This window comes from Erythrolamprus reginae, chromosome 9 (genome assembly GCF_031021105.1).
Source record: "Erythrolamprus reginae isolate rEryReg1 chromosome 9, rEryReg1.hap1, whole genome shotgun sequence".
Classification (NCBI taxonomy): domain Eukaryota; kingdom Metazoa; phylum Chordata; class Lepidosauria; order Squamata; family Dipsadidae; genus Erythrolamprus; species Erythrolamprus reginae.
The window spans coordinates 20,395,582-20,421,274 of record NC_091958.1 but is presented as its reverse complement, the minus strand read 5'-3'; the positions used below and the strand labels follow the sequence as shown (position 1 = coordinate 20,421,274).

At 39.3% G+C, this 25,693-nt stretch overlaps 1 protein-coding gene and 1 long non-coding RNA gene across 3 annotated transcripts in view; one reads left to right on the top strand and one right to left on the bottom strand.

Annotated features, from left to right (window-relative positions):
* LOC139171923 (uncharacterized) overlaps nt 1-11,814 on the top strand; it is a 429,008-nt gene extending 417,194 nt beyond the window's left edge. For both annotated transcript variants that reach the window (XR_011559818.1, XR_011559819.1), the window contains exon 4: nt 10,516-11,814. This is a non-coding gene — a long non-coding RNA (uncharacterized lncRNA). The remainder of the gene's footprint in view (nt 1-10,515) is intronic.
* Nucleotides 10,478-25,693, bottom strand: part of WWOX (WW domain containing oxidoreductase) — a 760,885-nt gene continuing 745,669 nt past the window's right edge. Inside the window, exons 9-10 of the mRNA XM_070760427.1 lie at nt 12,496-12,680; nt 10,478-10,573 (exon numbers count right to left, since the gene is read on the bottom strand). Coding sequence (XP_070616528.1) covers nt 10,543-10,573; nt 12,496-12,680 — 216 coding nt within the window. The 3' untranslated portion in view covers nt 10,478-10,542. The remainder of the gene's footprint in view (nt 10,574-12,495; nt 12,681-25,693) is intronic.

Sequence of the window (25,693 nt, the reverse complement as noted above, 5' to 3'; positions counted from 1 at the left end):
TGAAATATGGGCATACCTGGGTAAGCCCATGACTGCTCTCGCAGCTGCATTCTGCACGATCTGAAGTTTCCGAACACTTTTCAAAGGTAGCCCCATGTAGAGAGCATTACAGTAGTCGAACCTCGAGGTGATGAGGGCATGAGTGACTGTGAGCAATGAGTCCCGGTCCAGATAGGGCCGCAACTGGTGCACCAGGCGAACCTGGGCAAACGCCCCCCTCGCCACAGCTGAGAGATGGTTTTTTCTTACCCTACGTGGCCACGCTTCATGGGCACATATGTGGTTTACTTGCACATGCATGCACAGTGCCAATTTTTTGCAATGATTTTTGGTTGAGGAGCAAACTGCCCAGGAGAAAGAGGTCATTGTGCATACAATTTACCTGAAGCTATGGATTCTTTAACAGTTGTCTTCTTTCTTGTTGTTGTTCCCCTTATGGGTTTGTTCTATAGAATAGAATAGAATAGAATAGAATAGAATGGAATGGAATGGAATGGAATGGAGTGGAGTAGTGTAGCGTAGCGTAGCGTGTAGAGTAGAGTGTAGAGTAGAATAGAGTTCTTTATTGGCCAAGTGTGATTGGATATACAAGGAATTTGTCTTGGTGCACATGCTCTCAGTGTACATAAAAGACAATATAGATTTGTCAAAAATCACGAGGTACAACACTTAATGATTGTCATAGGGGTCAAATAAGCAATTGGAACAATCAACACTAATAAAAATCTTAGGATGCAAGCAACAAGTTACAGTCATAAAGTCATAAGTGGGAGGAAATTGGTGATAGGAATGATGAGAAAAAACTAGTAGAAATAGTAGTGCAGACTTAGTAAATAGTTTGACAGTGTTGAGGGAATTATTTGTTTAGCAGAGTGATGGCGTTTGGGAAAAAAACTGTTCTTGTGTCTAGTTGTCTTGGTGTGCAGTGCTCTGTAGCGACGTTTTGAGGGTAGTAGTTGAAACAGTTTGTGTCCAGGACATGAGGGGTCAGTAAATATTTTCACCACCCTCTTTTTGACTCCCGCAGTCCTCAATGGAAGGCAGGTTGGCAGCAATTGTTTTTTCTGCAGTTCTGATTCTCCTCTGAAGTCTGTGACAGTCTTGTTGGTGTTCTGTCTGGGTTCCCCCAGACCTCAACACCAACTGGAAAAAACAGCCAGACACTCTGGTAAAAGCCAAAAGTATTTTATAGCTGGAAAAAATAAGCACAGAGGAAAACCTGTTCTTCCCAACAGACAGGCTATAATACGTTACAGCAGGGTCCTGATGTCCAGACAATACAGCAAGCTTCTTGCTGGCACCCCCCCCCCAAGGTTTCAATAGTCAAAGGCACAAACCAGGATTCCAAGACGCCAAAGTGCACAGCCAGGTCCCACGACTCTCAAAGATAAAACTCCACAAGCCAGGAAGGGTGGGTCTGCCTTTTAGCCTTTCCCAAGAGCACCACACCCAAACCCAGCTGTTGCCTCTTTAATGCTGAAAGTACTTAGCCAATTGATTTCTTCTCTGAGTAGCTCTTCTTTGTCGCAGATCAATTATGGCTTGTGCATTTTCCTCTAAGGAATCCAGGCTGCTTGCTGGGGAGAGCTCCCCCTGGTGGGACTCTGGCTGTCCTCCCTCTTCTTCAGCCTGGGATTCCTCCTCCTCGTCTGTCTGCACCTCCTGTTCCTCAGCCTCTCCCTCTGAGCTGGAAACCGACAGAAGGTCAGCCGTTCCCTGAGGGGCCTCAGACGGAACCACAACACCTGGGTTGCAGAACCAAGACGGACACAGACTTCAGAGGAGAATCAGAACTGCATTCACTCATTTAAAGTAGACCACACGTGTCCGTAGGTTAAAAAAGATCAAGTCTGCAGCCATGGCTTTGCAGCCAAGTCTCTGCCCCAAACAAAGATAGATATCCTGAGTAAGTTGTGTTGTCAAAACCAGAAGGGACTGGGCGGGTTTAACAAATCAGACTCTTTCTCTTTTCCTAACCTTTTCTTAGCCTGCAAATGATCCTGGTTTGCCTCCACTGAATCTTTGTACAGAGTGACCCATATTCTGCAAGCCTAAGGCTGTGGCATTTTAGAATATTCCTTTATCCTGTGCAAGGCTTGACCTCAGAAGGCTATGTTTAGAAAAAGTAATACATAACCATGTAGGAAATGCAAATAAGAGCGCCCATTCCAGTAGGGAAAAAATTGGCTTGCCAAATAGATACAGCAAGAAAATGAAAGAAAAAAAATATTGTGCATAAAAAGACTTTTCTGGTGGAGTCTTGTTTATATTGCCAGCTGAGACAGAAATTTTATTTTATCTATCTATCTATCTATCTATCTATCTATCTATCTATCTATCTATCTATCTCTATCTATCTATCTCTATCTATCTATCTATCTATCTATCTATCTCTATCTATCTATCTCTATCTATCTATCTATCTATCTATCTATCTATCTCTATCTATCTATCTATCTCTATCTATCTATCTATCTCTATCTATCTATCTATCTCTATCTATCTATCTATCTATCTATCTATCTCTATCTATCTATCTATCTATCTATCTATCTATCTATCTCTATCTATCTATCTATCTATCTATCTCTATCTATCTATCTCTATCTATCTATCTATCTATCTATCTATCTCTATCTATCTATCTATCTCTATCTATCTATCTCTATCTCTATCTATCTATCTATCTATCTATCTATCTATCTATCTATCTATCTATCTATCTATCTATCTATCTATCTATCTATCTATCTATCTGATTTTTTTATGCCCCCCTCCTCCTTAGACTCAGGGCGGCTTACAACACGTTAGCAATAGCACTTTTTAACAGAGCCAGACTATTGCCCCCACAATCTGGGTCCTCATTTTACCCACCTCGGAATAATGGAAGGCTGAGTCAACCTTGAGCCGGTGATGAGATTTGAACTGCTGACCTGCAGATCTAGCAGTCAACTTTAGTGGCCTGCAGTACAGCACTCTACCCACTGCGCCACCTCAGCTCTTTTGTCTAAATTCTCCAATAGGAGAATTGGAGAAATTGGACAGGTTGGTCCTCTCAGATCCCCTGCTATGACATAAGACTTAGCAAGCTTACAGAGTTACCAGCATTGCCCGTTTGTGCTGAAAATAGGCTTAACTCTTAGTTGTCAGCTGATGGTTGCTGATTTGGGCAATCCACGTTGTCCTGAAAGGGCTTGAATAGTTTCAGGCCTTCATCTCCCAGGTGTTTTTCTTTGGATGAAAGCAACTGTCTACATTGTCTACCTGATATTATCTGCCTTGCATTATCTGAGTCAAATCCTTCCTCCTGAGAGCTCCGCTGTATTCTCTCTGGCCCAGTTATTTAGCAGTAATTAATCCCCAATGAAGACTCGAAAGCAAAGTCACTATGCATATTTGTCTATTTACAAAGAATCATGCTGGAAACAGCAATGAAATCATAGGAATGTCAGGCCGAATGCCAAAAGTCCACCGTTATAAGCACAGTTCATAACAAGCATAAGGTAATAAATTCAAGTCATTAGTTCTCAGCGTTGATAGGTACTCACAAATGCCCTCAAAAACCAGGATTTCAGGATTGCAGAAGGATTTAAGAGAGAGACTCTTCGGCTGCTAGTACTCTCTCCATCTCCATATAGGAACACTAAACGTCTGCACCAAGGTTTCCCATCATCCTCCCTTTTATACTCTCAGTGGTGACAAGCTGTGCATAGAAGTATTCAACACCTAGATATTTGTTTGTTTGTTTGTTTGCTTGTTCATCCATCCATCCATCCATTCATTCATTCGACTTCTATGCTGCCCAATCCCGAAGGACTCAAACTCCATGTTGCTGGAGATATTCTTGTCTCCCACACATTCTTCTTACGCTAGCATCTAATATTGGGTCCACAATATTCTCCTCCTCATCTGACTCCCCCATTAGCACAGCTGGGGGTTCTGCAGTCTCTGGAGGTTTCCCAGTCCCTAACTCTCCCTCACTCTCACTTTCCGATTCCTTTAGTAAACACACTGGCCTGTGATACCCAGATGGACTGGGTTCATTCTCCTCAAAGTCCATGACCAAAGGAGCCGGACGCGAGCCAACCACAACACACTGATGCACATTTTATTTCTGTGACCAGAGATTCTCTGCAGTTACTGGATTACAATAACAACTGTTTTACACACCACACACTATTAGGTATTCCTTCATCACAGGAGATAACAACTGTTGTCGTTGGGGCAGTCACCAGCTACCCTCCGAATCTGACTAAAAATGAATTCTCCAGTTTTAAAGATCTGCCGCTAATTCATGGAACCTCACCACAAAGGATATTTTTAAAAGAATTTAGGACAATCTTTCAACAATTGAGAAGTATCACTCTCTACACAGAGAGCTATGGAAGAGTTCTGGGTTAAATAATAAAATCCAGAGCTTGGTGGGTTTTTAAAATATTTTGTTTTTCTATGGGACTTTTGTGGCTACTCAAAGGTGATTCAGACGCATTCAGATTTGTCAAGAGGCATCTTTAAAGGAAGAGCAAGTCATTATATTTGAGTGCAAACACCAAAACCCAAAGACTAACCTAGTTTAGCCCTGTAGAAAGAAGCTTGGAAGTTGAGTAAGGGTTCATTTCTCCAGATTGAGGGCAGGAAAAAAGAAAGTGGCTTAAGAAATCAGGAACCGCAGCAGCATTTATTTTGTTTAGAAAACTTTATTCTATTATTTTTACTGTGCTTGGAGTGGTTCTTATTCCCCCCGCCATTTGCAAACGGTTTCCATATGACCAAACACATAGATTTGATTTGTAAAAATCCCTCTAATTCGGGCAGGCGCTCGCCCAGAATCCAGGTTGATCAGAACAGGGAAAGTAAAGTTTATAGGAGTGGAAAACCAGAAAGAATTACAGCAGCAGCAGAGAGAGGAAGTGTTTATCAAACAGCCGAGGCCATTCTTTTCTCTAGCCAGATATAATTATCAATTCTTAAGCAGCAAAGGACAAAAGAGAAACTGTCTAGACTCTCTCACTTACAAGATATTGATTGTCCCAGTGGTAAACTGGTTAGTATAAGTGTATTTGGTTGGAAAGGTCATGAGTTTTAACACCTGGCAGAAAGCTATTCAACCTTGACATAAGTCAAATTATTGCAGTGTTGCTGAAAAAGGCTCAGCTTTTCACCCTAAGGATGTTTGCCTTTTATACTGTGGAAAAGATCTCTGTTTAGGGCAAAAAAAAAATCATGTATTTTATTCCTTCCAAAGAGTTGGATGCCGCCCCGAGTTTTCGGAGAGGGGTGGCATATAAATCCAATAAATCTAATCTAATCTAATCTCCCATTTTTATACTAATAATAACCTCTTCTTGAGTCTACGGAGAGGAGCGGCATACAAATCTAATAAATAAATAAATAAAATAAATAAATAAAGTAACCGATGCAGTAAAGTATTCAATACACAGGGGGCAGTCGCTTGCTCTTGTAGTTTTAGTGATGTAGTTCTAATAAATGTTGGGTTTAAATTACATTTAGATTGTTCTACTACATTCTTGACTGGGCCGTGCTCATTTTGAGCTGTGGACACTTGCATTGTAGTCAACATTCATACAAAGCTCTTGCAGCAACTGCTTTACACCAATAATACATTTGCAAAGATCAGAGGTGGCTACTGGACCCGCTGTAATATTATGTGGGAATGGCCTTGGGAAATGGAGCCAGAAGATGCTGCTTAGAGCAGCGGTTCTCAACCTGTGGGTTGTGACCCTTTTCACAGGGGGGCGCCTAAAACCATCGGAAAGCACATTTTTCCAATGGTCTTAGGAACTGAGACCCCGCTCCTCTGTCTGCCTCCAGGCGGGTCCATCCACATGCAAATAGATGATTGCAATACATTCTGTTAGTGACTACTTCACCTTCAACAATAACAACACAAGAGCATGTAATAGATACAAACCAGACGTAAATCGCTCCAAACATGACTGCAGAAAATATGACTTCAGCAACAGAGTAATCAATGCCTGGAACTCACTACCTGACTCTGTTGCTTCTTCCCCTAACCCCAAGATCTTCAACCTTAAATGATCTACTGTTGACTTCTCCCCTTTTCTAAGAGGTCTGTAAGGGGTGTGCATAAGCTCACTATTGTGCCTACCGTCCCTGTCCTTGTGTCCTATTGTCCTTTTATCACTTCTTTATACATTGTTATGTTAATATAAACTATAATTCTATACTTGTTTGACAAATATAATAAATTAATAAAATAAAATAAAATATATATGTACCATGGGAACTTCTGAGCATGCATAGAAGCCAAATTTCCGGCATTGTGCATGCATCACCATCTTACTTTTGGTTTTGTTTTTTTTTTGCAATGAAAAAAATTAGCACTGCGCATGTGTGCAGTGCATGCCCTCCCACACAATGTAAAAGGAAGCGAACCGGAAACGAGGTAAGTTAGAACCCACCCTTGAGTTTCCGAATAATTTTATTATTTTAGGGTTGGGGCTCACCACGACATGAGGAATTGTATTAATAAGTCCCGGCATTAGGAAGGTTGATAACCACTGTTTAGAGCAGGGGTGGGCAATTAATTTTGCCATGGGGCCGCATGAGAAATTGGGATGGTTTTAGAGGGCCGGACTAATATAATTAACTCAGTTCTACCCAATACTGTATATAGCTGTTGCAGGGGACAGGGGAGGAAGCACGTGGTATCTGTGTACCACTCCTGTACTGCTCAGAGTTAGGGGATTTTTTCGGCGCTGACCACTCTAAAGACCCAGACCCTGGCCTGACTTAAACACCCAGACCCACTCTATAGACCCCTAATTGTTTGCTTTATGGCAACATGGTGTACCAGTCACTGGGCTGGAGTGTTTGCGTGATTTCTGTGCTCGGCTGCTCTTGGTAGGAGGTCGGGGACCACTCCAGTGCGACGATGAAAGAGCTCACCGCGTCTGCCGGGACTCCTCCGGTTCCTGCTTTCCTCATGATTTCATCAGGAAAGCAGGAACCGGAGGAGTCCCAGCAGACGCGGGGAGCTCTTTCATCCTCGCACTGGAGCAGTCCCTGACCTCTGCGGACTGGTCACAGACAGCAGGTGGGCCGGATGCCACCCGCCGGCCGCCCCTTGCCCAGGTCTGGTTTAGAGAATGGTCAGATAATAGACCGTAACCTATTAATACAATTCCTCATGTCATGGTGAGCCCCAATAACAAAATAATAAAATTATTCAGACAGGTAGAGACAGAGGGCTGGACATTCTTAAATGAGACCCTTTCTAATTTCTCAATCTCTAAAGGAGACAGTGAGAGATTTGTACTTTCAGACTTGCAGGATTGATGTCAGCCAGAAAAAAAAACCCACAAAGGAAATACTATAGCAAGATAACCTAATTCTATTTTATTCTGAATTCTATTTTATTCTGAAGCTACATGAACGGAATCTTGCACGTCTAAAAGTGGGACTCTTTTTGCCGTCTCCTTCATAATCCAAGAAATTCCACCACTTTCCGAAATATCCGAGGGCATCAGCTAACCATATATCTGTGCACCAAGATAAGAAAAGCTAGACACGTCAACAATAATAATATGAGAGGCAGCGTTTTCCTCCGATATATGTGGTGTTCTTTTCCAACAAACTTAAGTTCCGCCAGAAAAAAAAATGCATGTAGAGATAGATGCTATCATTAATGAATCTGAGAATGGAAGCTGTTAGTGAAGAAAGAAAAACTTTCAGGCACCAATTTAGATAAATTATCCGATGCTTCATCTATCAACAGATCAATAAATAAATTTGACTAAAGGGAAATGCACTGAATTATGTACCAAAGCACAATGCAGCATTTAAAGCTAATGGCTTTGAATTATCGAGAACTTCAACCATTTATCAAAGTGCAAAGAAGCAATTATTTTGGAAATATTGTTCCTTTTTATTTATCACAAAGCCATTTCATTCCTTTTAAACATTGCTACCTCGGTGGCTTAAAGAGAGGTTTCTGAAGTGATGGGAAGCAAGGACCGCAGTGGTAAGGAGCCAATTGGGTGACCAAGACTAGATTTCTTTTGTGTAGCAAAGTCCAGTTTAGTAAAACAATTCTGCTTGAGAATCTAATGTATTCCTTTCTTTAGCAGCTTGCTATAAATATATGAGCCAATACGGGCAATCTATGTACGTTTTAGGAACACAGATTTTATTCCTTCTTTGGATAAGTTTTCCATTCCTTTCTCAATTGAGGTAGGCACTCACCTCCTTCCAAAAGAAGTTGCTATTGTTCCTGGGTTTACATAATCCCAGGAAAATTGTTTTTTTGAATTTGTGGGGCCAGTCATGTTCCACCCTACCAAACCTCTTTTGACCTAAATGCACGGGCACCATAGAACAGTGTTTCCCAACCTTGGCAACTTGAAGATATCTGGACTTCAACTCCCAGAATTCCCCAGCCAGTAATCGCTGGCTGGGGAATTCTGGGAGTTGAAGTCCAAATATCTTCAAGTTGCCAAGGTTGGGAAACACTGCCATAGAATGGTATGCATGGTTGAATAAGAAAAATAAAACAAATTGAGATTAGATGATAGATAGATGGATAGATGGATAGATGGATGGGTGGGTGGGTGGGTGGGTGGATGATAGATAGATAAATATCTTCAAGTTGCCAAGGTTGGGAAACACTGTCATAGAATGGCATGGATGGTTGAATAAGAAAAATAAAACAAATTGAGATTAGTAGTATAGAAGTGACATAAATGCGAATTTTTAGAACTATACAATAGAGTAGAGATAAGAGTGAGTTAAATCTTACTGTGATTAACACTATAAATATCAACATGTAAAGACAACTGGCAAATTTAGGGTTAGACAAAGACATCGTACAAAGATAGATTAAACAACGAGACATAAAGTACACAAGATTATTAAGAATTTATGTTGAAGATTTGGAAGTTGGGAGAGAAACGAATTGTTTATCTCGTTTTTAACAAATAAAGGGCCCAACATGTATCATAGCAAGAGTCATAGTTACAATAGTATATGTAGATGCTAGTACCTTTCTTTTTTTCCCTTTTTTCTTTTGAGTTTTTGTTTTATTTCTTGTTGTTGTGGTTTTTTGTTTATCTTTTGGTTCTCTGTTTATCAGTTTTGAATAATGATTATGTATATTATACAAGTATTTCAATAAAAATTATTCTTGCACATAATGGGAAACAGTGTAGGCAATGCATGAGGTTCAGAGAGGTGGTATGCAAAATAGACACCAGATTGACTTGCATCTAGAGAGAAGAAAATGTGATGCTTCTTCAGCTTCTTAATCACCAAAACAACAGAGGAACACGTTTTTGAGTTTTGTTTTCTTTTGCACTGGATGTGCCAAAACAGGAAAGAGTAAAGCATGGTTCATCTCTTTGTATACTCGGACCTTCTCTTATCTGTCTTACCCATCACAATTTGTAGTGAAGGATGATGGAAATGTAACGAGGTAACATCTGTACAACATTACAAGCCTTAAATGCCCAAGTATTGTTTACGGGGTGCCTTTTGGGAATGGGAGCAAAGGTAATCTAGTCCACCTTGTGAATGAGGTTGTATAGATGTATAGATGGACAGATGGATAGATAGAAACATAGAAACATAGAAGACTGACGGCAGAAAAAGACCTCATGGTCCATCTAGTCTGCCCTTATACTATTTCCTTTATTTTATCTTACAATGGATATATGTTTATCCCAGGCATGTTTAAATTCAGTTACTGATAGATAGATAGATAGATAGATAGATAGATAGATAGATAGATAGATAGATGATATAGATAGATAGATAGATAGATAGATAGATAGATAGAAGATAAATAGATGATAGATAGATGGATAGATGGATAGATAGATGGATGGATGCATGATAGATGATAGATAGAAGATAGATAGATGATAGATAGATGGATAGATGGACAGACAGATAGATGATAAGTAGATGATATAGATAGATGGATAGATAGACAGACAGACAGACAGACAGACAGATAGATAGTCAGGGGAAATATGAAGAATGGTACAAATATTTTTCCCCACATGACGAAAAACCTTTTCTCCTACCAGAAGGAAAACACATTTTTATTTGCAATACCTCCAATTCTTCCAAGAAAATATTCTCTATATGTATCTAAAGTATTGTAGATATCATCAGGAATGTATGCTTATAGTATTTCTTTACAGCTTTTGGTAACCCTTGGTCCATAAGTTAAATTAAGAGGGAGACAAAATCATTTTCCTTGGACTAGATTCAACCCTTCTGAAATTTGGACCAATCAAAAACCCTGAATATGTCTGCTGAAATTCTTAATGATTATGTTCATTAAGCAAATTATTGTTAGTCACTGTTCTTCGTGGCAACCTAACAAGGGCACAGGAGAACACAGCCTTAGAAGGTGTGAAACCAAGCAACTCAAACGTAATGAAATAAATGTCAGTAAAGAACATACATCCCCACAAATGGAAACACTACAACGTAGAATTAACCATAATTTTATTTGCTTCTTTATTGCAGGTAACACGATGCCAGTTTGCAGATGGCTTACAACGATTTCCTGGCATGAAGAGTAAAGCTACAAAGCACAAAACAATGGGGAAAAATAAAAATAAAAACCTACAGACAAATGAACTTGGGATAGAACAAGGAAAAAAAGTGAATTTTCATGGCGTCAAAGAATTCTTTATTTTTCCTCAAGTTTTCTTTTCTTAAAAAATAAACAAAACTAAACAAAAGGAACTAAGACATTCACAGGAACCATTTCTCTTCAGGTGACAGTACTCAAGCATGTTCTTTTATTACATTTAAATTGAAAAAGAAAAAAAACTGAATGAACATAGTGCCGAGTGAACTGGGCCAATGCTGGTGATATTTCCTGTACATCCAACTTTCCTTAAAATTCCCAACTTTTACTCCCTCTGGTTATTTACAACCTATGTGTTTGTAAAGAAACAAGTCCCCCCTGCAGTATTTAGAGAATGGTTTGCAAATGTATCTTTTAATAACATATTTTATGGATATTGTACTATATATATTTAAGGGTATAACCTGGACTTTGAGAATCTTCTCTTTTTAGGCAAAGTGGTTTTCATTTGCTATCAAGAAGACTTTTCGATTAATTAATACTTGGGATTGTTTTACTGAACATTTAAATGCAGGAAGCAAAACCACATAGGGTTTTCTCCTTAGAGAGGAGAATCCAAATAACAAACTGAAATTCCTAGAGCACAGGTCCCCAAATTTGGCAACTTTAAGACTTGTGGACTTCAACTCCCAGAATTCTTCAGCCAGCTGGCTGGAGAATTCTGGGAGTTGAAGTCCACAAGTCTTAAAGTTGCCAAGATTGAAGACTCCTGTCCTGGGATGCTATTTTACGTTTTACGTGTGTTTTATTTTTCCAAGCACAGTATAGAAATCAAACTTCTCCAAAAGCCAATTCAACCCATTGCAGAAAAGTTATTTTTTTTTTAGTCCTGCTACCAAGCATCCATTATAGCAGGGAGCAGGGATATCCCTGGTGTGTGTATCTGTTTTAAAACATACAGTCAGGCACTCCACACTTTATTTTGTGCACTGGAAAAAAAAACCCAACAAAGCACAGGGGGAGTGGCATTATTCTTACAAAATGGTAATGTGCAAATTCAGCTTCCGTTTTTTTTCCTTCCCAAAAATGCTTATTCTCCAACTTTCTTTAGGGCCTCCGTTGGACATTTCCTTCTCTATCTTCTTTTAAAAAAACAGTTCAGACTATATTCATAGGAAACAAAACTAAGCACTAATTAAGCCTATCTCTATCTTTAACAAAAAAATTAAAAAGTTCAGACATTAATCATAGGAAGCAAAGCTGAGCGAATTAAGACTAGCAAAATTATGCTCTCCATTAGCCCCGTGCCATTCGTATTTCCCTCCCGTCTGTTTTTCTGCTGGTCATGATTGCTACCATTTCATTTAACGCTAACTAATCTGGAGCTCTAACTTTGTAGATCAGTGATGGCGAATCTATGGCTCGGGTGCCATAGGTGACATGCAGAGCCATATTTGCTGGCACACGAGCTATTGATCTAGCTCAGTTCCAACATGCATGTGTGTGCCGGCCAGCTGATTTTTGGCTCACACAGAGGCTCTAGAAGGGTGGTTTTGGCTTCTAGGTACCCACCCTTGGCTCCAGGGACGCCTTTGTGGCTGGGGAGGTGAAACATGAGCCTACTGGGCCCACCAGAAATTGCGAAAGAGGCCATTTCCAGCCTCCAGAGGGCCTCTGGTGGGTGGGGAAAGCTGTTTTCTCCCTCCCCAGGCCTTGAATTATGGGTGTGCTCGCTCTTTCGGCACCCAAGGAAAAAAAGGTTCGCCATCAGTGTTCTAGATGATAGGATTGGAAGCGTTCCAATATCGGCACATTTCTTTAGCTCCGCCTCCCCAAAACCCCCACCTAACCCACCCACCCCTCTCCGTCCGAGAGTATAGATCTCTGTACGGGCTGGTCTTTCTCCTCCTTACTTGCCCTGCCTGCCAACTCTTTCCTGGATGAGCTTCTCGCTCAGGTCCCACAAGGCAGCCGCGTCCATTCCGTCCTCCGCCTGTCGGGATGGCACGCAGCGGCAGCAGTTGTTGAAATACATCCCTCCCAGGCCTTCCAGTTCGGCCGCGACAGTACAGTAGACGGTGGTGGCCGCTCCTTGTTGCTGTAATTGAAACAAAACGACGACAAAAGTGAGTGAGGGGGAGACATGTTGTGAACGCAAAGCTTAGAACCTGACAGGCTCGACAAAACCTGTGTGCTCATCAAGGGCAGATTAGCAACTTGGCCTGGATTCGGAGTGAGTCCAGACGAGCCCTGCCCTGTGCCATCCATCTTATCCTTAGTGGTGCCAAGTTTTGGGATGTGAAATTTTTTATTGCTTTTTCTTTCATACACTTTAATACAATGCCAAATATCTTCTAATTCCAGTACAAACAAAATGCAGTATTTTGTTAGTAACTCTTGTATAATCCTAGGAAAAAAAATCCATAATACAAAATTATTAATTTCTCTATAAATCCTTTCTAAAATATATACTGGTGTGCTGCCTAGTTCAATGTGATTGAATCCATCTTTTCTCAGATGAGTAAGGATTCTCCTTTAAGTAGCAGCTCGATAAACGTAGCTGGATAATCACATGGATTCTAGCCTTTCCCCTCCAGAATCAATTTGAAGAAGTGTTTCTTCCCCCCTGGAAGAATATGATTTGGAAGGGAAGGGTGGATTGCTGAATCCAGCCTAGCGACACCAAAGTGTTCCACACACAGGCTTTGTTAGCATTTGAGGTTAAAAGTGAATGTAATTCGAACAGCTTGAAGAGATGTATAAATGGGGTTTTTTTGTCTGCGCGTGAGGCTCTCTTCTTTCTGGTTAGGGGTTGTTTTCATTCAACCAAAGTTTGAAGAGGTGAGTTTGCAAGTTGTTTTGGGTGTTTGGCTAAATTTGCTAAGTCATCTCTGCTAAAAAGAGAGAGAGAAAGCAACAAATAAGAATCTCTATGGCTGTCCTTTGTATCCATGTACAGTAGGAATATATCTCCAGGTACAGATTAGGAAGCGCCTAGACATTGAAGTGACAATGGACATAATTCCAGAAGATGCACAGCTTGTGCTTGCTGCAGAGTCGCCAGCAAAGGTCTTTCTTGTTTCACCCCCCCCCCATCCCCACCCCAATGAATAAACATTGCTAAAATGAAAGCTCACTAAGATCTATGAACAGCCTTCTGCAAGGTCTCTCAGCAGTTTTTGGTGGGGGAGAAGAGATAGGTGGGGGACGACTACATCAGCAATTCCATGACAGTAATTGGGGTTAAGAGAATATACCAACTCTTGTGGAAGGAAGGAAGGAAGGAAGGAAGGAAGGAAGGAAGGAAGGAAGGAAGGAAGGAAGGAAGGAAATATGCCATTGCTTCTAAATGGGACAGATTCCTATGACTTGGCTAAAGTAACCATTTGGATTGGATGACGGGATCCATCCCAAGTGTCAAACGTTGCCCCCGATATTTTTTACATTGAAAAGAATTACCCCACCTGCAAGTCCGTTGTTAACTTTAATAGGACAATTCATTTGGGGAATGAATTTGAAGTTTTAGATCAAACCCCAAATATCCTTTGGGATTTCAGAGCCTGTTTGGCCAAGTAGGTAACTGATCACTTACTGATTTCTTTTAAATTCTAAATAAACATAGAGATGTCCACCATGTCAAGCGGCATAGAATGCAATGGGAAATGTTGCCAACACTGTCTATGTCAGGGGTCTCCAACCATGGCAACTTTAAGCCTGGAGGACTTCAACTCCCAGAATTCCCCAGCTGGCTGGGGAATTCTGGGAGTTGAAGTCCTCCAGGTTTAAAACTGCCAAGGTTGGAGACCCCTGGTCTATGGGCATGCACGCACACATATATATGAATTTCCAATGAAGTCTTAGTTGATGGAAAAGGATCTTTCCTAATGAATGTCCATTCATTGGGGAATTATGTGATGGCACTTACCTAAAGATCTAACTTGTTAGCAAATAGCTAAAGTGGACTTTGGGGCTTCAAGTTATGGACTTAAAACTAGTTCTGGAGGTCTTTGTTATTACACAGTGAGAAAATATTATTAAATTAGAGTTGAGTTTCAATTGTCTGAATTTGGGGAAAAGGATGGAGATTTGCTTTGTGATCTATTTAAAGACACGTGGCTACTTATATTCCAATAAGAACTTTCAAATCTAGAATCTGGCAGCTTATTAGAGACTTTTCCCCCTTGTTTCCATGTCTAGAAATGTGTTTTTTTTCTAAGAAGAGAAACAAAAAAAGAGTTTGGTTAAACTATCTACTACTGTTTTTAGGAAAATATGACATAAATTACTCATAGCCCAATACAGAAACTGTCTTTTTTAGTTAGTCCTTCAGCAGGTTTGAATAATTTTATACCATAAATATCTTACTTTATGGATCAATGCAAATAATAGTTGTCATTTCTAGTGTGATTTCTAAACATTTCTTTCCCTAAGGGTAGAAGAAAAGATAATACTAACTATGCAAAATATTAATTTTCCCCCTCCTGCCAAAGTACATATTATCCAAGTTTCTGAAAAGTCTGAGTCCAATTATGAAATTATAGGAGGGAGGTTACTTATCTGTTATTTATGCTAGTGTGAATATAGTTAATATATAGAGGGGTGGGGGTGGAAAGTAGGGATACAATTTTTTAAAAAAAACATTATTTATTATATTATTATTCATAACAATGCCAACAGATAGAGAAGAAAGGCCCGTTGTGAATTAATTGTACGCTTTAAACACCCTTCCTCATTACGTACATCACTTATTGCTCAGGCTATGACCCAACTAAATTGAACGTTTGTCAAATAATCACGGGGATTTTAATTAGTGCTGTCACTGAATTAAAGGAATTTGAGTTGTGTAATTGGATGAGGTTTAGTCAATTGGCTGCCTTTGTGTAAATTTGCATAACCTAATTTGTGCTTGTGTCTACTTACATAAGACCAAAAGAACTGAAGGGAGCCCTATTTTCTTTTTTGCTAGGGCTTTTTTCCAAGAACTTTTTTTTCTGTTCAGTCTTGCTTTCTTGGTGGAATGAGCTGGCCGTACTTCCACCAAGGAGATTCCTGCAAGTGTGGGTGCTACAGAAAACAGCTTTCAATTTCTATATCAGGTATAACTCTGTTGCATAAGTGGAGGCAGCTGGAAAATGGCAGTTGGAAGAGCAAAGAGGAATTCCTTTTCGTAAACAAACCCAATTAAACCGTGGGATTTCGTTTTTTAAAAAAACCCCAACTCGCTTGGAAGTTCTACAGGCTTGATTTGAACATTAGTTTCGATCTGTTCAGTTTGCTGATAAGGTTCATAAATAGGGCAGCAGTTATATAATCCCAACGTGAGCTAGAAGGGAGAGAAAAATAGGCTGAACCCATCTTTCTCTGGCGACCCACATTTTTTTTTGTTTTATAATAATAATAAACATCAATAAATAATTGTTAATAGAAAAACTTTCCAATGTTTTTTCTTACTAAGCACTTTTTTCTTAAATGTTAGGATACAAAGTGCCAAATTCCAAATAATAATTAATAACAAATATTTATACATCATTGGTGATTGGACTAATATTACCGTATTGCCATTAATATATTAATCCAGCCTTTCCAAACAAGACAGTTGACATGATTTTCAGTGTTTGATATTTAAGGTACATGATGTTTGTGCCATTTTCTCTTTCTCTAATTTTGATTCTGATTTTTTTTGTTCTGATCTTCCTGCAAAAAATGGCAGTCTTCTATGTTTTGCTAAATACATTGAAAAACATGGGATAGCCTATTGATTAATATTTCCCATGAGATGTATAAAATAACTGTAGTATTTCCAAATGTTTTAAGTTAAAGTTTTGAGATCCCCCAAAGAGTTGGAGGCCAATCCGGTAGTCCTAGGATCAAAGGTTTTCTCTCCTCCTCCCTCCAAGAATGATAGACAAGGTTCTCACACCTTTCTATCAACTTCAGTGGTTGATAGAAAAGGTAGAGTAGGAGGAATTGTCCATGTCCTATCTTCAGGGTTAAAGAGTGTTTGCAAGGGATAGGGAACAATGCAAATAAATTGACTTCAGTTTCCGCCGATACAGGGATAAGTCCCTTGTCCACACAAATCTAGTGTGACTCTTGACTCCAGACAAATTCTGCCATCTTAATATTCCCTAGAAATGGAGATGAGCGTGAAACTTTGTCCCTTCATGGGATTGAACCCGTTGACTGTTGGGAATGATTCTTACTGTTTTTCCTGGCTGTTATTTATGATATTTATAATTTTGTCATATGGATTTGATTCTGTCTTTAAGTATTGTTAGCCAGCCAGGGTCACATCCTTGAGGTGTTTGGCTATAGAAACTCAATAAATACAGCAGTCAATTCAGATATGTGAGAATGCTCAATTTGGAAAAATAAGCAAGTAAGTTCCCCGTCATAGTTTATCAAATTAGGTCCTTAGCTTATCTAAGGCTCCTGGAATAATTACACCATCTGCCTGCTTATTCCTTTTTTGTACTATGTCAATGATTTTGAAACACCCATGGATATTTTCTGGATGAATATGTAGCTAATTTATTTTTCCTATAGATGGTAAGTGTTCGTAGGACCCTTACATTGGGTGTAACTCTAGAATCTCTCATCCAAGAAGAAAAGAGAAGATAGGGTTAAACTGAGTAGGTAGTGTCAGTAGTAGGTAGACAGCTAGTTCTTGACTTATGACCACCATTGAACCCAACATTTATATTGTTATGAGACCTTTCTTGCTAGAAGTTAGGGGAATCACTGTCATGTTAATAACAAGGTTGTTACACAAATCTGGTTTTCGCATTGAATTTGCTTGGCAGAAGGTCACAAAAAATGATCATGTGACCCCAGGACACAGCGAGAGTCATAAATATGAACCTGTTGCCAAGAATCTGAATTTTGATTGCATGATCATGGGGATGCGGCAATGATTGTAAATTTGAACAACGGTCTTAAGTCACTTTTATTTTACTGACGTTGTAACTTTGAATGGTCACTAAACAAACTCTTGTAAGTCAAGCGCTACCTGTATTTGATGGGCAAGAAGATATGGGGAGAATTGGGAAATAATCTCAAACAGCTAACGAAGTTCACTAAGATTTCTGCCCTTTCAACATACGCCGTTTTTGAAAAGTATTGGAGCCCCCTTCAGTATAAAATATTAGTAGCTGGTTACGACTGCATAGCCATTTGGGGTGAGGTGGATAATTGCAATCAATTAAGCAATGAATACAAATTAATATTGAACTGTCTTAATGCTACAGGGGAAGCGGGCATTTTCATAGGCATGTATGGTTTTTAAAATCTCATTATTATAAGTAATGCAGCCATTAGTATTCTAATGTGGTCTAGTGCTCCTGGTGGAAAGACATTATAGGCCTAAATGTTTAGTTTTCAGACATTGCTGGTTCCAAAGTGTTTATGTTGGCTAAAATTAGCATCCAGCCCTAAAAACATCCCAGCCCCATACACACAAAGGAAAGAAAAAGGAAGGAGACTTTAAATGACACAGAAAGTTCAAAATAAACTATAATCAATATATTTTGAAAAATGATTATGGCATTTGTATTACTCCATGCCATCACCGACATGAGTCTCTTTCCTGTGTTAAAATATAATTTGCACTTTATAGAAGGACCACCTTCACTTAGGTCGTGCCGACATGGTGCTCCTAATAAACAACTGGATTCTTCTTGCCGCATGGCTTGAGGCTGCTGATTTTATTAGGGCATGGGTCGGAAACCTGACAATATTTTTGTGTACACTGGCTGAATTTGTTGTTGACATATTAATACATTCATGGAGAACTCCAAATTCCCTGTTCTCCCCAATTAAGAGTATTATTTGGATGTGAGAGTCCTTTCAATAGAGAATAACCTCAATCACCTTTCATCTAGGGATGATTTCATAAAGAGAAATGTTCCTTAAAAATTAGGAGACATAGTCAGCCATCTTGTATGTTCAGGAACTGAGAGATCTGAGCTAGGAATGTACACACCCATCAGTAATGCAGGATGCATCTAGCACACTCAAATCAACGATAACAATAAATAATATGAAAGGATCAGCAAGGATTAATGTCCATGTCCATATTCCCTTCTCTGGGAGGGCAGGAATGAATAAATGGAGACTATACAGCTTTAACCATGCCTAGTTTTGTAGCTTAGCATATTTTCAGCAAGAAGAAATACCATTAACCATACAGGAAACCTCTAACATCTGTCTTCCAAGCATTTTAGAACTTATCCATGTGTGCTCTGAAGATTATGAATCAGTTTCCCCCAAAATAATTTTATGTTGGCTTCTACTTGGAATCACCAACGAGGCTGCATCATTACCATGTATTAAAATCAGTATGGAGGTGGTTAAAATTAGCGTGGAGATTGCTCACTTATAAAACACATTATAAAAGTAGGTCAGAGGGGTAGACTTCATTACCGCTTATGAGTAAGCTTTGGTTTCCCACCAAGGCAGAATGGTCCTTTCCGATATGAAAAGTATACTTCTCGTCCTCCACTGACTCTCTCTCTCACACAAATACACAACAACCCCCCTCCCGTTTCCCACCACACACAGAGGATATTACCCAGAGCTTGTTGGTACATTCTGCTGTTATCTCTCTTTGAAGTATTTTGAAGATTTATCTAGAATTAACTTTGATAATATTTAAATGTATTATTTCTATGCATCGTGTATATCTAACGCCATTGTATATATTTCTACAAACCTTTAATGTTCTTGAGCTGATTAGTTAAAATTAAGTATTTCTTCATGCATAATATTTCAAAAGGAAAACCAAAAAAAGGCATCTTGTTATGTAAGTTATCCGGGCTTCATTTTCTACTGAACAGTTTGATCTGATTTGATAGGAAGCTTAATAATGATGATGATGATGATTTTTAAGAACTGTGAGGTCGAAGGGAAATTGATCCAAATGGCCATAAAAGAGCTACTGAACTTTTCAAGACTTTTAATTTTTTTAAAAACCCGTAAAATAACAGATACATCTATTCCTATAAGTGTTTAAGGGCCAAATCTACTAAGTTCCTATGAACAAAATGTATGTGTTCTTGATATTGAAAATTGCTGTTAAGCTTTTTAAAAAAAGATCGCCATTTAAAATCCAATGAAAACCTTGCAATTTCTTTGGGTTTAAGTTTTTGGACGATTTGCACATTACCTATTTAAATTTCAGTGGTTGAAAGGTGCTCGGAGTAGCAAGGACATGGAAAGAGGACGCCATGATATGATAAAGTATTAAGTGTTAATTCTGTCTTCCAGAAGCTAATTAATAAGGGAATGTATTTTGCAATAATACAGATGTAGTAAGCAGCCTCTAATGTTTGGACTCTGGCTATAAACCAGGCTTCTCCTCTATAATATATAATGTGTCATAGATAGTCTGCTGTACAGTGAATTGAGTTTAGTGCATCTCTCAGGCTAAAAGACACTGGTCTTGTTCATATTTCATTTAGTACATACTGTAGCATCTCATTTATATCACGTCTATAATTAATGGTGATAGCTTAGGCACTGCCTTTACAAGAAGAGATCCCTGTATATTGGTTGATGGATAATGAGGAAAAAATATTAGATAATTTCATTCACCAGCAGCTTCTTGATAGCTAGTTAATCGCATTCATTGCCAGGGTAAATAATGCTCCATTGTGTTTCGTGACCATTTTAGCCGCATTTGATGGAACTAGAGTAGATTCAAAGCTGAACCATGTTTTTTAAGTAAATAAATAAATGGACTTTTGTATTGTGCTACACGTAGCAGATTTCAAATGGTCCGTCCTCCAAACTTTTGCCTTCTTTTGTCCAAAAAAATATATCTCAATATGCATGTGCTAACTATTCAAACACCTGTATTTTAAGAAAAAAAAAATACAATTAAGCTGCCTTTCTCTTCTCCTATGTAGATTGTAAATACATGTAGATGTTCCTTTCCCCTTTCTTCCCACACTGTGTAAATACTTGTAAATATTAACAAGCTATGCATGCTAATATTCTAGGCAATTTCAGGTACTTTTATAATCCAAAGGCATGTACTTGAACTGGTTTGTTAAAAAAAAAGGAAAAGAACTCTTCTCCAACTCTTTAAAGCTTACTAGAAATTAAAAATTTGTTACTAGACTGTTTTTTTCAGCCTTTTGTGTGCATTTCTTTTTAATCTGTGTTCTTCTCACTTGGTTTTTTTAGTAAGAAAACTTTTTTGAAATTATGCTGAATACCATAATCATTTATTTCACACTTACAAACTCAAGTAAACTCAGCATACTGCAAAGAGCTGCTTTTTGGACTTACTGTCCCAGGTCTCAAATGAATCTTTATGTAGAAATTAGTTCACAAAATCGAATTGACCATCAGCTACATACCAAAACTAGTATTTGCTTAAATTTATGCATGGACACTACACATTCTCCCATTTGTGCTGTATGGAAATTAGCCAGCTGCTAATAGTGAATTTGCCCATACCACAAGTTAGACCTTTCTTGAACAATTATAGCCTATATTGAGATAACAATAAAGCCAGTTTAAAATAATACTTGATTAATAGATTTAATGATAAAGCCAAGTCCTGAAAAGAATAACTAAAGCAAATTTGTTGTCATTTTTTCTTAAAGCACTCTGGATGATCTCGAGACTCCAACTTTGGCAAATAATTTTAAGGGTTCAGAGATATTGCAATAAACAAACAAACTTAATTTCAGTCCATATTATGCTAAAATCTCTCTGACAATGATGAAGCTAGATGGGGCGGACTAATTTTAAAATTTAAAATTCCCAGGGCGTTTGAGAATTTCTTTCAATGCTCTCTCCAAACAGTTTTTGAGGTAATGTTACTATTGTTGACATGGCAAAGGAAGCTATTTGTGGGAGCAATGATGGGGATAGTTCCTATTTACACTTTGTTCTATTGCCCATAAATGCCATTGGCTACTCACTTCCTGTTCTGAAAAAGCCTGGTGAGGAAATTTGCCCTGATAGGATGGAGTTGAAACACAGAAAGTCAGAGGCCAGTGGAGAAACAATTGCAAAATGAACCTTGCGTTAATCAAGGTTCACACAACATCATTGCCAATATTGGTGCAGTCAAACACATCAAATGGTTCCCCAATTCTCTTCTGTCCAATTTCCAATTGAAGCTGGACAAGAATCTGGGAAATATGAGCAGATTAGGTAGATTGGACACAACATTAGTCCTAAGAAACCATGGTCACTTAATATAATTAGGATAGCCTTGAACTACTGTTCCAATCTATCTCCTTCCTTTGCTATGCAGAAAGCAGTGATGGGTTGCCAAACTTTTTACTGCCACACTGTGGGTTTGGCTTATTTTGTGGGTGTGGCTTGATGATCATGTGACTGGGTAGGAGTGTCTTACCTACCATGTGACTGGGTAGGAGTGGCTTAGTTCACATTTTTCTCCATTTACAATGAAAGCTTTCTAATCAAGGAGCCTCTTTCTTCATATTAGCCAATTCATCCAGAATTACTTGTTTATTTCAGTCCTGCCACAACCACGTCAGTAGAACAAGCTCTCAAATATGCCCCACACTTTGATCTAATCTTTCCAATAGATAGTTTATAGTCATGTTTTCCATGTTCATTAGGCTTCTTTATGCAAGGTAAAATCAATGTATTCCAAACTTTTCTTTAAGGGATCAAACCATGTCAAACTCTTTACAAAACTTTTTAAAAATTGTATGCTTGATTCTTTTAAAAAGAGCTCCATTTTTTTTACCCACTGCGTCCCATCCCCCCCCCCCCCGACTGAAAACCTCTGGTCTCCACAGGAGAAAACAGGCTTATTTCCCCAGAATCAACACGAAAGAAACAGAATTGACTCTGGAAAAAGTAGCACGGCATGAAGAGAGAAGGCAGGGGCATCTTCGGGATGGAGTTAAGAGTGTCAAAATGCCAGCTGTGACCATGTGATCAAACTTACACTCCCTTCAAAATGGACATTACGTACTTTACTCAGAGGTAATTGCACCAGTTTTGGTACTGAAGAAAGATTGTTGAACAATCAAACCAATCACACATGACCGTTCGCACTTGACTTTGAGCATCCAATTTCAAAGGCAGATCCTGTGCCCACAGGTTCCTTACTATTGTAGCATTGAAAAAAGAATGATTTTTTAAAAATTTCAGGGTATCACTCCAACGGAACCAAAACATACTACTTTTACACTGCAAAAGAGTCCCAATAAACCTTACACCATTTCCTCAAGGCACATAAAGTTTTGTTTTCGCTATTCAACTAAGTAAGCTATAATAGTCACTGCGAGACTACAACCCTGGCGTTTCATATCTGCAGAGCAAGACTAAAGTAGTGGGGAAGATAAATCTTGTTCTCCAAATCCAAAACTTACCTCTTTGCACAAGTTCTCTCTGGCTAACAAGAATCTTTCCAAAACTCTCATCTTTCCTCAAGAAAATTGTTCAAGAGATGCTTTCAGGTTTTAGATGAGATACTAATAGCAACTTGCATTTTTTTGCTTGGGTTGTGGCAGGGAACAAGAGTGTGAGGGTTTTTTCCAAATTCCCTGCCTTAGTCCAACCGATCTTAGCGCAATCATGGGCTTCCCTAGGTATGCCCATGTCACACCAACACTCCGCAGTCTGCATTGGTTGCCGATCAGTTTCTGGTCACAATTCAAAGTGTTGGTTATGACCTATAAAGCCCTTCATGGCATCGGACCAGAATATCTCCGAGACCGCCTTCTGCTGCACGAATCCCAGTGACCGGTTAGGTCCCACAGAGTTGGCCTTCTCCGGGTCCTGTCAACTAAACAATGTCACTTGGCAGGACCCAGGGGAAGAGCCTTCTCTGTGGCAGCCCCGACCCTCTGGAACCAAGTCCCCCTGGAGATTAGGATTACCCCCACTCGCCTTGCCTTTCGCAAACTTCTTAAAACTCACTTCTGCTGTCAGGCATGGGGGAATTGAGACATTTCCCCCTGGCTTATATAGTTTTATGTATGGTATGCTTGCGTTGAATGGCTTTAAATTAATAGGGTTTTAGATACTTTTTAAATATTAGATTTGCTTATTATATACTGTTTTATTATTGTTGTGAGCCGCCCCGAGTCTATGGAGAGGGGCGGCATACAAATCTAATAAATAAATAAATATATATATAAATAAATTGCGATAATCAATTCATGCACACGCACACACACTCCATTCATATTAATCCAGGTTTTTTGTTTTTCATTTGCTAGTTTCTTTCTCATACTCAGCTAAGAGTTGGTGTAGAACTAGAAAGCCCTGTGTTTACTTTAAACGCTGCAAATGCACCATTTTGCAACACAGATGATTAGGGCCCTGGAGGCTAAAACATATGAAGAAAAGTTGCAGGAATTCTGCATGTTTAGTTTAATGAAACTTGGGGTGACATGATAGCAGTTTTTCAATATCTAAGGAGGTTGCCACAAAAAGGAAGGGGGGGGTCAACCTTTTCCCAAAGCATTAGAAAGCAAGACAAGACACAATGGATGGAAACTAAGGAGAGAAGCAACCCAGAAGAAAGAAGAAATTTCCTAACAGTGAGAACAATTAACTAGAAGTTAATTGTTGTGATTGGAGGCTCTTAAGAAGAGACTGGACACCTACTTGTCTGGAATGGTATAGGGAAGCGATGGCTAATCTTTTTTTGCCTGGGTGCCGAAAGGGCCCATGCGCCCACATCCATAATGCAATACCTTCTCGCCCACATATGCACATACAACCCTTCCCACAATGCTCTCACACACATGCACACAGGCCTCACTGAAGGCTCTGGACTTCTGGTAGCCCTGTTGGGCTGTTTTTCACCCTCCCCAGGCTTCGGGAAAGCCTCCAGAGCCTGTGGATGGCAAAAAACCAGGCCCAATGGGCCTACCGGAAGTTCAGAAATGAACTTCTGGTAGGTCCGTTGAGTCTATTTTTTGCCATCCATGGGCTTTCATCTGGAAGGCCGAAAATCAGCTGGCCAGCACACACATGTGTGCTGGAGTTGTCACAGGACAATGCCCAGTGTGCCCTCAGCTATGGCTTCAGATGCCACGTGTACCATAGGTTCACCATCACTGGTATAGGGTCTCCTGCTTGAACAAGGAGTTGGACTAGAACAAGAGTCTCCAAGTTTGGCAACTTTGGTGGACTTCAACTCTGAGAATTCCCCAGACAACTGGCTGGGGAATTCTGGCAGTTGAAGTCCGCCAGGCTTAAAGTTGCCACGCTTGGAGACCCCTGGAGTAGAAGACCTCCAACTCTATTATTCTTTTCTGTTCTGCACCTTCTTCCTGTCCAGTTGTTTCATACCATGGTGGTTGTGGAAAAGAGAAGAGAATGATTTGTGCAGTACAGTGTTCCCTCGAGTTTCGCAGGAGATGTGTTCCGAGACCGCTCGCGAAAGTCATATTTCCGTGAAGTAGAGATGCGGAAGTAAATACACCATTTTTGGCTATGGACAGTATCACAAGCCATCCCTTAACACTTTAAACCCCTAAATTACCATTTCCCATTCCCTTAACAACCATTTACTCACCATTATTACTGGTACTCACCATTGAATAAGACACTTAGTGATCCTGATATTTATAAACATAATTATTTATGAACAATAATTATTATTTTTTGTTATTGATTTGCAAAAAATATTAGTTTGGCGATGATGTATGACATCATTGGGCGGGAAAAACCGTGGTATAGAAAAAAACCGCCAAGTATTTTTTAATTAATATTTTTTGAAAAACCGTGGTATAGGCTATTCGCGAAGTTCGAACCCGCGAAAATCGAGGGAACACTGTATTCTGATTTCCTGGATGAAAGGCAGACTACAAATCTAACACCAACAGCAAAGTTTGACTCAGTTTCCACCATGGCCAGGACCAACAATAGAAGAGCTCATTAAACTTGGAAGCAAATAGAAAACTTAGCTTTTAACTTGAGTTCTTAGTTTGTCTGTTGCAGAGGGTTTTTTTTCTTTCTTAAAAAAAGAAAGAGAGAGAATATAGCTAGGAGGGGAAAGATCCCCCCCCCATCTTTTAATCCTCTAAGTTGTGGGCAAAGCTGTCTTTGCTTTAAGTATCTATGGAAACGAAATGCACTGCGAAACATTTTCAGGGAAAAGCAAAA